This window comes from Thalassophryne amazonica, chromosome 2, assembly GCF_902500255.1.
Source record: "Thalassophryne amazonica chromosome 2, fThaAma1.1, whole genome shotgun sequence".
Classification (NCBI taxonomy): Eukaryota; Metazoa; Chordata; class Actinopteri; order Batrachoidiformes; family Batrachoididae; genus Thalassophryne; species Thalassophryne amazonica.
The window spans coordinates 21,271,243-21,285,572 of record NC_047104.1 but is presented as its reverse complement, the minus strand read 5'-3'; the positions used below and the strand labels follow the sequence as shown (position 1 = coordinate 21,285,572).

Below are 14,330 nucleotides of genomic sequence, written 5' to 3'. Positions count from 1 at the left end.
AGACCAATATAGACAAAACAATGGCCCCTTTAATAGGAAGTGGCGGCTCAGCCGTGGTTCTTTGTGCCTAAATGAGAAACATGAGTATAAATAAACAACCAATTACTACATTACCCCTGCCTGTGTAGTTGGCATCTTACCTGCCGGTGAAGGTGCGTGCACCTGCAGACAGCACGACAAGGAGGGGGGTGAGAGAGATGCGAAGGAATTCACAATGAGGTCCCTAACAACCTAGGCTCTAAAGCAGAATTTAAATTTAACGTTAGCCATAACTTATGCCTGGGCAGGAAAGGCTAGCCAACCCTGGGTGAACTTGACTGGAAACCAGACAAAAACCCTGTACCCCTATCAGACCTAGAGGACCTACAAGATTGGGGATGTATGACAGAGTATTGTGGGACTTACCCACATTGTTACCACAAACAAAATCTACATTGTTGCACAGCTGGTTGGAGACAATGGTGGAGGCAGGAGGACGAGTGTGCATCTCCTCAGAGGTCTCCCCTGGGGTCGGAACAAGGATGTCCAGCCCCATTCCGGTGCTGCCGTCATGAGTGGGGACATCCAGCCCCACTTCAGTGCCATCATCGGGAGCAGTGGCTGTCTCAGGCCTAAAACAGTCAGCAAAATTATCATCAAGTCCCATCCCCACCCCGCAACAAGGAGATAACTCAGAAAAAACAAGCAGCTCCCCTTGGGTGCCATCAGGAACAGAAAACACTACCTCCTCGAGGTGCTTCTCGGGTGTGGAAAGGGACAGCTCCTCTGTGACATCACCAGGGACTAGTTGAAAGTTCCCCATAGTGATGTCACCAGTGAGGCCACACCTAGCCTCTTCCGCACTGCAGTGCTCACTGTGCCAGCCAGCTAGTATATCACCCCCCACCATAAAGTCTTGAAACTGATCAAGCTAGAGGTTGGGCATTTCCTCCTCGCTTCAGTTGGTAGCTGGTGCAGGGATGGCAGCTGCTACCATACCTGACTGATGCATGTTCTCACTGGCTGTGGGTCAGTGTGTAATCTTGTTCTCCCTGGCTACTCCTGAGCTGCAGTTGGTGTCAGACGGGGGCGAAAGCCAGGAAGGACCAGTCGGGCTCCAGAGTCCACCGGTGGAGGAGGAGGCATATAGTCCACTGATTGAGAGGGTAGACAACTGGCACAGACAACTGGCAGTGATGAGAAGAGGGACCGGAGGAGGTTGAAGGTTGTGCAGAGGATTGAGACAGTGGTTGTAAACGGATAAGGTTGATTGGAGTCAGGGTGTCTTCAGGAGAGGATGTAGTTCGCTCTTTCATGATTGCCGCTGGAGCCACTCCGGAGACATTCATGAAACTGGCAGGAGTGTTCTCCACCTCCTCGTTAAGTCTGTCGAGCTCCCTCTTGATGCGGCTCTTCTTCTTAGGCTGTGGGGCCCTGCCTGAGTCGCTTATAGTGACTGGCGCTGTCTACTGGCAGGTGGGCTGAGTTGTTAAACAGGAAGAGATAGCGGGTGGTGTAGTGAGAAGTTCCTCGGCCAAGGGTGATGCTTGTTGGTCAGTTGTCTTGAAAAATGTCAGGGGCTGACGGGAAAACATCCAAAAGCAAAAAAACTAAAAACATAAATACAAAAAAACCTGGAAACAAAAATCCTGAAAACCCAAAATTAAAAATCCCGAAAACAAAAAACCTGCAAACATTTCACACACTTCACTTCTGAGAAAAGAGTGTGTGTGTGTGTGTGTGTGTGTGTGTGTGTGTGTGTGTGTGTGTGTGTGTGTGTGTGTGTGTGTGTGTGTGTGTGTGTGTGTGTCATATGGGCATATGGTTTGTCTTTTAGGATCCAGAGAGTTTTGGGTCCATGTTAGAGCTGTCATGGAGAGGATCAAAGAGCATAGACGTGGGAGCAGGACAGAGTCGAACCTTCCTGAAGGACGGAGATGAAGTCACCATAACAGGTCAGACTGTCAGCATGAACATTAGCTGACAGATGTTAGCTCATAGGCATTAGATCACAGACATGTTACACCACGGAACCACATGGTGGTCAGGGTTAGGCAGATGACTCTAACCACTAGGCAGGTAACCAGTCTGTCCCACCTCTGTAAAGTCACCAGCAATCTGATGCAGCCAGGTGAAGTGTGGCCATGTTCTTGACCAGGTGTTCTGTTGGTGTATCTTTTCCAAGGTGATATGTAGGTGTGTCCATGTCCAGGTGATGTGTGGGTGTGTCCTTGACCAGGTGGTGTGTGTGTGTGTGTGTGTGTGTGTGTGTGTGTGTGTGTGTGTGTGTGTGTGTGTGTGTGTGTGTGTGTGTGTGTGTGTGTGTGTGTGTGTGTGTGTGTGTGTGTGTGTGCGCGTGTGTGTCCTTGGTCAGGTGAAATGTGGCCACCACTGTGGTCTTCATTACTGAGGCACCTGTGAGCTGGATCATGACCGACCAGAAAACCAGAAAACCCACCACATGTGACGATGTAGTTTCACTGTTCTACCACTAGATTTTGTGTGTACTCATGGTCAGAGCTGTGCTTAAATTTACACACGTTCCTAAGCATAAGTACAAGTTGATAAATTCCATACTTTGCATGGGAATGTTCTTACGCACTCATTACGCACACATCTGTGCGTACGCATGGTTGATAATTGAGGCCCTTGTTTAAAGTTCATGTTGGACTGTTAAGCACCAGTGTTGCACACCAAAATGTAAGTCCCTTTTCTATTGTTTATACAGTAGTGTTCAGAATAATAGTAGTGCTATGTGACTAAAAAGATTAATCCAGGTTTTGAGTATATTTCTTATTGTTACATGGGAAACAAGGTACCAGTAGTGTTGGGAAGGTGTCGTAACACGGACCCACAACAGGGGGCGCTAATGAACGGACAATGGATAAGGGAAGGAGTAACAATTTAATGTTGCACAAGAACACAACGTAATATAAACAAGGGTACTGCCAATCATACACAAGAGGACTGCGGGCAGGCTCGAAGATAGGAGACCTCGGATGAACGAAGAGCCGGGACCCACACCGCTTCTACCACCAACGGCCTGAAGAACACCGAAGCCGCCAAGCCCTGAGTCCCCAGGTGGTCTCTGTCCTCCGTTGTCGGCCCTGGTACTGCTGGCAGACAGAAACAGAAGGTGGTGAGTGTGAATCCTCACACCCAGCAACCTTGATTAATGATTCTTCTTGGAGGGAGAACCTCCACCTCCAATCATACACACGTGCAGCTCCGGTTTACCACTTATTGGTTTTGGGATGTGAGGCGAAGTCGTCGCAGTCACACCAAAACACCAAAAATTCCAGATAAGGAATATCACCAGGAAAAACAGCTGCAAAACAGATCAGATTATTATTCGCAATAATTACAGCAAGAGGTTTACCTTGAATCGTAGGAGATTTCTCGGCGAGGAGGTGGAGTCGCCGCCCGGCCTTTATGGTGATGATGATGATGAGATGAATGAGTGACAGCTGGTGTTGAGGATGATTGACGGTTGTCACTCCCAGTGGTTCTGGCGCCCTCTTGTGCTTGAAGCCCGCACTCCAAGCAGGGCGCCATCCGGTGGTGGTGAGCCAGCAGTACCTCCTCTTCAGCGGCCCACACAACAAGTAGATTCAGTAGATTCTCACAAATCCAACAAGACCAAGCATTCATGATATGTACACTCTTAAGGCTATGAAATTGAGCTATTAGTAAAAAAAACGTAGAAAAGGGGGTGTTCACAATAATAGTAGCATCTGCTGTTGACACTACAAACTCAAAACTGTTATGTTCAAACTGCTTTTTTAGCAATCCTGTGAATCACTAAAGTAGTATTTAGTTGTATAACCACAGTTTTTCATGATTTCTTCACTTTTGCGAGGCATTAATTTTGTTGGTTTGGAACCAAGATTTTGCTCATTTACCAGTGTGCTTGGGGTCATTGTCTTGTTGAAACACCCATTTCAAGGACATGTCCTCTTCAGCATAAGGCAACATGACCTCTTCAAGTATTTTGACATATCCAAACTGATCCATGATACCTGGTATGCGCTATATAGGCCCAACACCATAGTAGGAGAAACATGTCCATATCATGATGCTTGCACCACCATGCTTCACTGTCTTCACTGTGAACTGTGGCTTGAATTCAGAGTGTGGGGGTCGTCTCACAAACTGTCTGCGACCCTTGGACCCAAAAAGAACAATTTTACTCTCATCAGTCCACAAAATATTCCCCATTTCTCTTTAGGCCAGTTGATGTGTTCTTTGGCAAATTGTAACCTCTTCTGCACATGTCTTTTATTTAACAGAGGGACTTTGTGGGGGATTCTTGCAAATAAATTAGCTTCACACAGGCGTCTTCTAACTGTCACAGCACTTACAGGTAACTCCAGACTGTCTTTCATCATCCTGGAGCTGATCAATGGGTGAGCCTTTGCCATTCTAGTTATTCTTCTATCCATTTTGATGGTTGTTTTCCGTTTTCTTCCACGCGTCTCTGTTTTTTTTGTCCATTTTAAAGCATTGGAGATCATTGTAGATGAACAGCCTATAATTTTTTGCACCTGCGTATAAGTTTTCCCCTCTCCAATCAACTTTTTAATCAAACTACGCTGTTCTTCTGAACAATGTCTTGAACTTCCCATTTTCCTCAGGCTTTCAAAGAGAAAAGCATGTTCAACAGGTGCTGGCTTCATCCTTAAATAGGGGACACCTGATTCACACCTGTTTGTTCCACAAAATTGACGAACTCACTGACTGAATGCCACACTACTATTATTGTGAACACCCCCTTTTCTACTTTTTTTTTTTTACTAATTTCATAGCCTTAAGAGTGTGCATATCATGAATGCTTGGTCTTGTTGGATTTGTGAGAATCTACTGAATCTACTGGTACCTTGTTTCCCATGTAACAATAAGAAATATATTCAAAACCTGGATTAATCTTTTTAGTCACATAGCATTACTATTATTCCGAACACTACTGTAAAAGAATAACATATCAAATAACAAGGAACTGTTTTCGCTGTTATATAAAAGAAATAATGAATGTTTTTCCATTCTTTCAATGGAAAGAATATTTTATTTGGTGAAAGCTGGAATGTACCATTCGTCAAGGCAAAGCCGAGTTGAATGGTACATGCCATCTTCCACCATTTTTCATATTCGTACCATTGAACTCATAAACATTCATTATTTGTATAGTATTTCTGATGTAAATCAGTGTCTGTCTCAAAATCTCCTTTACCTGAATGACGGTAAAACTGAGACCATTGTCTCTGGACATTCTGGCATGCCAAATGTTTTACCCTCAAATGTTAGTTTTCTGGCTGATTATTTAAAACCAGCTGTTCATTGTTTGTTAGTGGTATTTGACAGCTATCTGAGGTTCAGTCAACAGATAAACTCAGTTTTTAGGTCTTCTGGCTAAAATAAAGCCTTGTCTCAGTAGATGTGATCTTCAGACGTCCATTCATGCTTTCATCAGCTCCAGACTTGATGACTGTAATGCACTTTATGCTGGTGTTAACCAGTCTTCTCTTGCATGTCTCCCACGAGTGCAAAATGCTGCTGCTCATGTTTTAATGAACACTTCCAGAAGTGAGAAGATCACCCCTGTACTTCAATCCACTGGCTTCTAGTTCATTGTAGAATTGATTTTAACATTTTAATCTGGTTTATAAAGCCTTTAATGTTCTTGTATCCCGTCTGTCAGAAATTTTAACTCTGCGCACTTACAGTAGGACATTACAGGCCTCTGGTTGGCTTTACTTTGATGTTCTGAGGTCAAAATAGAAACTCTGGTGTGATTGTGTTTTGGCGGTAGGTGAACCCAAACTGTGGAACAAGTTTTACCTCCTAATTTATGCACTATTTCTGACTGAGCACTTTTTAAATCAAAGCTCAAGACTTATTTATTTAAACTGGCATTTAACACCTGGTGGCGCTGTGACCTGTTTTACTTTTGTTCCCGTTAATTTTATTGTTTGATTTCAATGTAAAGAACTTTAATTACCTTTTGGTGGTTACTATATAAATAAATGTTGAGGGATGGATTGATTGACTGACTGACTGACTCAGATTGATTCACTGACGGATTGATTTGCTGATGGATTGATTGACTGACTGACGGACTGATTCACTGATGGATGGATGGATGGATGGATTGATTGATTGACTGAGTGACTGGCTGATAGATTGATTGATTGACTGGCTGATTGATGGGTTGATTTGCTGATGATTGATTGATTGGCTGATTGAGTCATTCACTGATTGATGAGGTGGCATCTGTCATGCTGCAGGTTACTGTGAAGGAGCTGGATACAGAGTGGGTTTCGGCTCCTGCGTGGGAACCATTGTCCCCGTCCTGTAGCACTGAAACCGACCTCGTGACCTCGACCCGAAAGACAGCAAAAACACGCTCAACAACAACGCATAAAGAACATGCCTGTCACCTCAGTAACCACGTTCCCTTTATCCAGAAGGACATGCAAAAATGTTGTTGGCTGCTTTAGTTTTCATTGATTATTAGTTTTAATCATGTTTGTGTCCCAGTTTCTCTCTTTATGATCAAGTTCTCTAATAGTTAGCTAACCTTGCTAAGAGGCAGCCATTCTCATCCCACAAATGACCAGGCTCCACCCATTATCTGGGCACATGAGTGGAGACGGTGGCGCCCATCACCATGACTTTGGTTTCACTTTTACACTGGACATGCACAGAGGTTTAGCTTTGAGCTTCTATGACGACTTTTAGTGTCACTGTCTGCAGCATCCATGCATTTAAAGGACATGTCTCAGTGCTATCTGAGGCCGTCTCTGGTATGTTGGTGTGATGTCACATCAGTGTGTCCCTGAAGGGTCAGTGATGGGTTCGGGAAGTGACTCCTGGTTTGGAATAAAATCCGTGAATCTTGGTTTGTGTTGGTTTTTCTGCTCATTGTTGGTCGCTGTTCTCTTTTTCCCACCTGAGGTGTTGCCTCCCATTACATCAAACATTATCACAGTGACCACTTTCTGAACATCTCATCTGGCGTCACCTTTAGTCCCATGATGCTTCAGTACTGCTGATGCCCACTTAATGCAACACACAGATGGCAGTCAGGTGGCTCAGTGATAACATGATGTCATAAGGTCACAATGCTTCACAATCAAATGTCTCATTGAGTTGCAGAATTTACCAACAGTTTCCAACAGCCGATGCACCACCTTCACACACAACAGTAAAATACACCGACTCAATGCACAACAATAAAATGCATAGACTTCACACACAACAGTAAAGTGCACCAACTCAACTCAACCTCAACTCAGTCGACCAAAGTGCTGTAAAAAACGTAATTAAAAAATGTGCCCATAAGTTAAAGATAACAATAAAATTGCAACAGGCAATAAAACAAATAAAGGACAAAGTAAAATAAAGTAAAAAAGTAGTAGGAAATTATTTTATTTGGTTTAAGTTAATTTATTTTATTTGCATAGCACCAAATCACAACAAAGCTGAATCAGACCCATTGCATAAGTAAGGTCTAACCTTACCCAAGCCCTAGAGCAAACGCACAGGCAACAGTGGGAAGGAAAAACTTCCTCTGATATTGAGGTCGAAACCTCAAGCAGACCAGACTGAAAGGGGTGACCATCTGCTTGGGCCATGTTACCGACACACTAGACAAATATACAGGAAATTTTGGGAGTCTATGCTGGTGTCCAGGATGGGAGGCCTGTAGAAGAACACAACCATTCCCACCTCTGGATGGAGCCTCACCTCAAACAGAGAGAGAGAGAGAAAAAAACAAGCAGGCGATAGAAAGGCTACAAATTGGCTAAGAGACAGAAGAAACTTGTTCTAACAATGGCACTGATCTGCTTATCAAATTTAAAAAGGCCTTCAAAAATCACCCCAAGGTTCTTCACACAGGAATGAATGTTGGAACCCAGGGGACCAAGGACATCAGCAGAGCAGGCTGTGGAAATGCTCACCCAAACAGGATAACCTCCATCTTGGATTCATTCAGATTTAATAGTTTAGCACTCATCAAAGATTTGGCCTTGCTCAAACAATCCAATAATGGCTGCACTGGGTCATTTCCTAATGACCTTAGTGGCGGGTAAATCTCTATATCATCGGCAAAGCAATTGAAAGATATTTGGTATTTTCGAAACATACACCGAGAGGCAACATGTACAAAAGGAAGAGAATAGGACCTAGAATGGAGCCTTGAGGGACTCCACAGGTCAGTGGGGCTAAGAAAAGTGGCCCAGCTGCACAGAAAATCTCTGCTTTGTGAGGTAAGAACTGAACCAGGTGAGAGCAGAGCTTGTTATGCCCACACACTGCTTGAGACAACGGAGCAGAATCACGTGGTCCACTGTGTCAAAGGCAGCTGACAAGTCTAAAAGCACCAGGATGGCAGGACTACCTGAGTCAGCAGCAAAAATCAAATCATAATAACTCTCAGCAGAGCAGTTTCAGTGCTATGTCTGGGTTTGAAGCCAGACTGAAAGTTTTCATAAATATTATGCTGGGCTAAAAATGTCTGCAACTGGATGTAGACCGCTCTCTCCAACACCTTAGATAAAAAGGGGAGTTGAGATATAGACCTAAAATTTGAAAGGGTGGAAGGATTGCCATTTTTCTTTTTAATTAAAGGTTTCACCACAGCATGTTTAAAAGCTAAAGGTACACAGCCAGAGCTAAGACTGGTGTTAACCAGCAACTAAATGGCGGCTCCCACTGAATCAAAAACTTCTCTGAGGAGACGAGGAGGAATGATGTCTAAAGAATGATTTGTAAGACACAGATGACTGACTACATCAGAAAGTTGGGAGAAGGACAAAAGCTTGAACTGATCAAGGGCAGCAGAGCACAAAGAAAAATCAGTCTGTGACAGGACTAACGCCTGAATGAGCTGGTCTAATGGCAAACACTTCTGTGATTAAAAAAAATGTTACAAAGTGTAGGCATTGGCACAAGAGGGGAGACATCACTGGGATTAATAAGAGAGTTCAAGACATTGAACAGGACCTGAGGCTTATGGCAATTATTTCTGACTAAAGTAGAGAAATTGGTTGCTTTGCAGCTTTGACAGCTCACTGATAAGCAAACATACAGCCATGAAGAATTTGTTGAGATACGAGATTATCTTTTTTCCATTTTCTCTCAGAGCATCTACGTACGCGTCTATGTGTGCATCTACAGTAGTGTTCAGAATAATAGTAGTGCTGTGTGACTAAAAAGATTAATCCAGGTTTTGAGTATATTTCTTATTGTTACATGGGAAACAAGGTACCAGTAGATTCAGTAGATTCTCACAAATCCAACAAGACCAAGCATTCATGATATGCACACTCTTAAGGCTATGAAATTGAGCTATTAGTAAAAAAAGTAGAAAAGCGGGTTCACAATAATGGTAGCATCTGCTGTTGACACTACAAACTCAAAACTATTATGTTCAAACTGCTTTTGTAGCAATCCTGTGAATCACTAAACTAGTATTTAGTTGTGTAACCACAGTTTTTCATGATTTCTTCACATCTGCATTAATTTTGTTGGTTTGGAACCAAGATTTTGCTCGTTTACTAGTGTGCTTGGGGTCATTGTCTTGTTGAAACACCCATTTCAAGGCATGTCCTCTTCAGCATAAGGCAACATGACCTCTTCAAGTATTTTGACATATCCAAACTAATCCATGATACCTGGTATGCAATATATAGGCCCAACACCATAGTAGGAGAAACATGCCCATATCATGATGCTTGCACCACCATGCTTCACTGTCTTCACTGTGAACTGTGGCTTGAATTCAGAGTTTGGGGGTCGTCTCACAAACTGTCTGTGGCCCTTGGACCCAAAAAGAACAGTTTTACTCTCATCAGTCCACAAAATATTCCTCCATTTCTCTTTAGGCCAGTTGATGTGTTCTTTGGCAAATTGTAACCTCTTCTGCACGTCTTTTATTTAACAGAGGGACTTTGCGGGGGATTCTTGCAAATAAATTAGCTTCACACACGTCTTCTAAGTGTCACAGCACTTACAGGTAACTCCAGACTGTCTTTGATCATCCTGGAGCTGATCAATGGGTGAGCCTTTGCCATTCTGGTTATTCTTCTATCCATTTTGATGGTTGTTTTTCGTTTTCTTCCACGCATCTCTTTTTTTTTTTTTTTTTTTTTTTTTGTCCATTTTAAAGCATTGGAGATCATTGTAGATGAACAGCCTATAATTTTTTGCACCTGCGTATAAGTTTTCCCCTCTCCAATCAACTTTTTAATCAAACTACTCTGTTCTTCTGAACAATGTCTTGAACGTCCCATTTTCCTCAGGCTTTCAAAGAGAAAAGCATGTTCAACAGGTGCTGGCTTCATCTTTAAACAGGGGACACCTGATTCATACCTGTTTGGTCCACAAAACTGATGAACTCACTGACTGAATGCCACGCTACTATTATTGTGAACACCCCCTTTTCTACTTTTTTTTTTTTACTAATAGCTCAATTTCATAGCCTTAGAGTGTGCATATCATGAATGCTTGGTCTTATTGGATTTGTGAGAATCTACTGAATCTACTGGTACCTTGTTTCCCATGTAACAATAAGAAATATACTCAAAACCTGGATTAATCTTTTTAGTCACATAGCACTACTATTATTCTGAACACTACTGTAAGTGTGTGCGTTGACTCATTTAACCATGGCTGATAGAGTGTTTTAGAGCGCCTTGGCCTAAGTGGAGTGACACGGTCCAAGATCTCTGTGCATGTGGAGTTAAAGCACTGAGACCACATTTTCCATCAAGTGTGCACAAAAAAGAATAATTAAAAACACTGTGACTGTGTGGCAGTTGAAGGGTTAATAGCGCACCAGAGGCACTCGGGGGCACTTGGTTTATCCGCAGAACATGGAAGTGTAAAAGTGAAAAACACAGGTAGATGGTCAGATATACACATATTTGCATGGATTTGCCGTTGTCGTTTCGTCTGTTAGCTCTGGTTTATATGTAAGAAGTTCTGGTTTATATGTCTTCACACACAACTGTAAAATACACCAACTCGACACACAACTGTAAAATGCATCGACTTCACACACAACAGTAAAATGCATAGACTTTACTAGGGATGGGTATTGATAAGATTTGATCGATATTGATGCCATTATCGATCTATGTGATTCTTTATCGATTCCCTTATCAATAACTCTTGTGAATTTTTTGTGTACTAAAAGTAGGCTTTACAGGTGTTCTATGTCAACATTTTACTGAGTCTTAAAGTAAATAAATATGAAATTGGTCACTGGATCCTTGATCTCTGGACAGAAATAGAAATAAACAGATTCTGTAGTTTTTTCAAAAGCATTTCCTTTCAGGTGTTATGGCTCCTTCACACATAAGACGATGTTGGGCGAAAGAAGCAGAAACCGGAAGAAAATTCTCCTGTCAGGAGGGACACATGGTCGGACAGGCATGTATGATAGCAGCGACGTGTTTGTGCATGCTCATGCACATGCACGAACACAGTGCAAGCACCTGGAACATGTTGCACCACATGACGCCGCTGCTTTGGGAGGAAAAACACACACAGAAAAAACACATTTTATTCCTCTTAATGCCCGGTCACACGGCACACGGCTGAAGGAAGGAAAAAATGTCCCAAAGTCACAAATCATTGAGAAAAAGTGGACAAATGAGCCGGCACTTCTCCCATCACTGAAAAGCCTGCAAATCAAGAACACATAAAGGAACAAAACTAAACTGAACCTAATAAAAGAAAAACGAAGCGAACGGCGACCTTGACGCTTTAAACAAAATCTAAACAAAACATTCATTGTTGTGAAAGTGTAGTGACACGGACCCACAACAGGGGGCGCAAATGAACGGCCAATAGATGAGCCAAAAAGTAACAATTTAATGTTGTGAAATGTGCACAACGAACATACAGACAATCTCAGAATATAATTACAGTCAATCCACAAAGGTGACGTGTGGGCAGGCTCGAGGATAGAAGACGTCTGTCCTGAGAAGAGCCGGAACCACACGATTTCCGCCGCCACAGAACCTGGTGAATACTGGAGCCGCCAAGTCCCGAATTCCCAGGTGATCACCGTCCCCGACTGTCGGATCTGGTACTGCTGGCGAGAACAAAAACAGTCAAGTGTGGGTGTGTGTACACCCAGTAACAACAACGGTGGGAATGCCACCTCCACCTCTCACTCAATACGTTGCAGCGATCCCTCAGAGGAAAAAGAGTGCCATCTTGCACAGCCTCCCCAAATTAAGGACCTGCAAACACTCACAATAAACAGATTCAGAAAATACCACAAAAAGGCTGAGGATATTACCTCTAATGAAGTACGATATCTCGGCGATGAGGTGGAGATGACGTCTGGGTTTTATGGAGTGCGATGATGTAGAATGTGTGACAGCTGTCAGGAATTAATGAGTGACAGCTGTCACTCCCGGCTGTGTCCATGGCGGCAGCGCCCTCTTGTGCCTGAAGCCCGCACTTCAGGCAGGGCGCCCTTTGGTGGTGGGCCAGCAGTACCTCCTCTTCTGGCGGCCCACACAACAATTCATGATGACGTTACTTGACAGCAGGTATCAGACCGAGTGCCAGCCTGTGACCATTTCTGCAGTCAACGTGTGAGAGTTGTTTTGACAACAGGTCTGCACAAAAACAACTTATGCGGACACGCATGTTCGCATGGAACATTCCAGCCACAGACGGTATGAGAATGTGCGCACAGCCGTCGTGTGTAAATAGTTACAGTAGTTGATAAAACTTTCTTACCGCTGTTGTTTCTGTATGACAACGTTGTTTTTCGTCCCACACATGGACGAGTCACGTTTAGCTCATTGGATCTTTAGTTATTGATCCGTTAAGATATCATCAATGTTCGTGCAAGACGTCGGACTTGGGAGGTTGGATGAAGTTGGACGACAATGAAACGGAACGCTGACGGTACGGGAACTTCTGCAAATGATTAGGAACCATCAAGACAGAAAGCAAAATGGATTACGCAGGAATTGAAGTCATCGGGATTCGTTCACATTTTTCAATAGTTTGAAAATTCTGATGTAGCACCAGCTACAAGAACGAAGCTGGAGGACGGTTAAACAATGTCTTCGAAAGTCAACGTTAAGTCCAGATTTCTTGTTTTGTTTTGGCTTCGGTGTCCGTCGTTAGTGCCGTGTGACTGGGGCTTTATCGAGCGGACAATACAAGTATGATCCTTGTGTTCCTTTGTATATGACCCATGGTCATAGACACCAAGTCATTAAATGACATGAATGATGCAGTGTGCCCTTATCATGTCCACATCTGCTGGCCCGGCGTGTCCAGCCCGCCCCACAAGCTGGCTCTGTGTGTCCAGCGAGCGACGCACTGAAGGACAGACACCGCATCATGTGGACCATAATTGACGTGGGTGACATGACAATCAGATGGCCAGCTGAGTGTACAGATGATCTGATGGTCCTTTTCACCTGGCACAGCCTGCCAATGTGCGAGCTGTACACGACTGCTCTAGCCCATTGCAAAGGCGATATATGTTTTTATGTATTTCCACGTGAGGACAGCAGGCACAGACACATGCCTCACGGTGGACAGTTGTGAGGTCATGTCCTTCAAAAAACAGAACATATTCCCAAGTTGTGACTTCCAGGTCCAGAGATCTCAACAGCAACGGTTTGTGCGCACATGCCCATCTGTTCGATAAGCCCACAGAACCCAGTGTCACTCTCCTTTTCTTTGCTCTGTGATTATTTATTTTAGTTATTTGTTATGTAATTGTGTATGTAGTTAATGTAGTATTTATTTATATACTTGTCTTGGCTGTGCTCTCTGTGTTTTTATTTTAACACGTCGTGTGCACTGAGCCATCATTTCCAGCTGTCAGGAAGTAGCTGGCCAGAGATCAGGTGACAGGCCATGTGCTCAGACGTGGCTGGCCTGTCCCCATATGATCTTGTCTGACCATAATCATCAGCACACCCGTAACACACACTGATTCAAAGCACAACTGTAAAATGCACCAACTAAACAAACAACTGTGACATTTTCAACTTTGCACACAACAGTAAAATGCACAGACTTCACACACAACAGTAAAATGCACCAACTCAACACACAACAGTCAAGTACACTGTCTCAACACCCAATAATAAAATGCCCCAACTCGGCACACAACTGTAAAATGCACCGTCTTGACACACAACTGTAAAATGTACCAACTCCACACACAATAAAATACACTGACTCTATGCACAACAGAAAAATGCACCAACTCAATACAACAGCAAAATGCACTGACTCCACACACAACAGTAAAATGCATTGACTCCACACACAGCAGTAAAATGCACCGTCTCGACAAACAATAG

General features: G+C 43.4%; 1 protein-coding gene across 1 annotated transcript in view; it reads left to right on the top strand.

Annotated features, from left to right (window-relative positions):
• The window catches only part of fah (fumarylacetoacetate hydrolase (fumarylacetoacetase)), a 93,196-nt gene extending 86,322 nt beyond the window's left edge, over nucleotides 1-6,874 (top strand). Inside the window, exons 13-14 of the mRNA XM_034184161.1 lie at nucleotides 1,817-1,934; nucleotides 6,261-6,874. Coding sequence (XP_034040052.1) covers nucleotides 1,817-1,934; nucleotides 6,261-6,331 — 189 coding nt within the window. The 3' untranslated portion in view covers nucleotides 6,332-6,874. The remainder of the gene's footprint in view (nucleotides 1-1,816; nucleotides 1,935-6,260) is intronic.
• The last annotated feature ends 7,456 nt before the right edge of the window (nucleotides 6,875-14,330 follow it).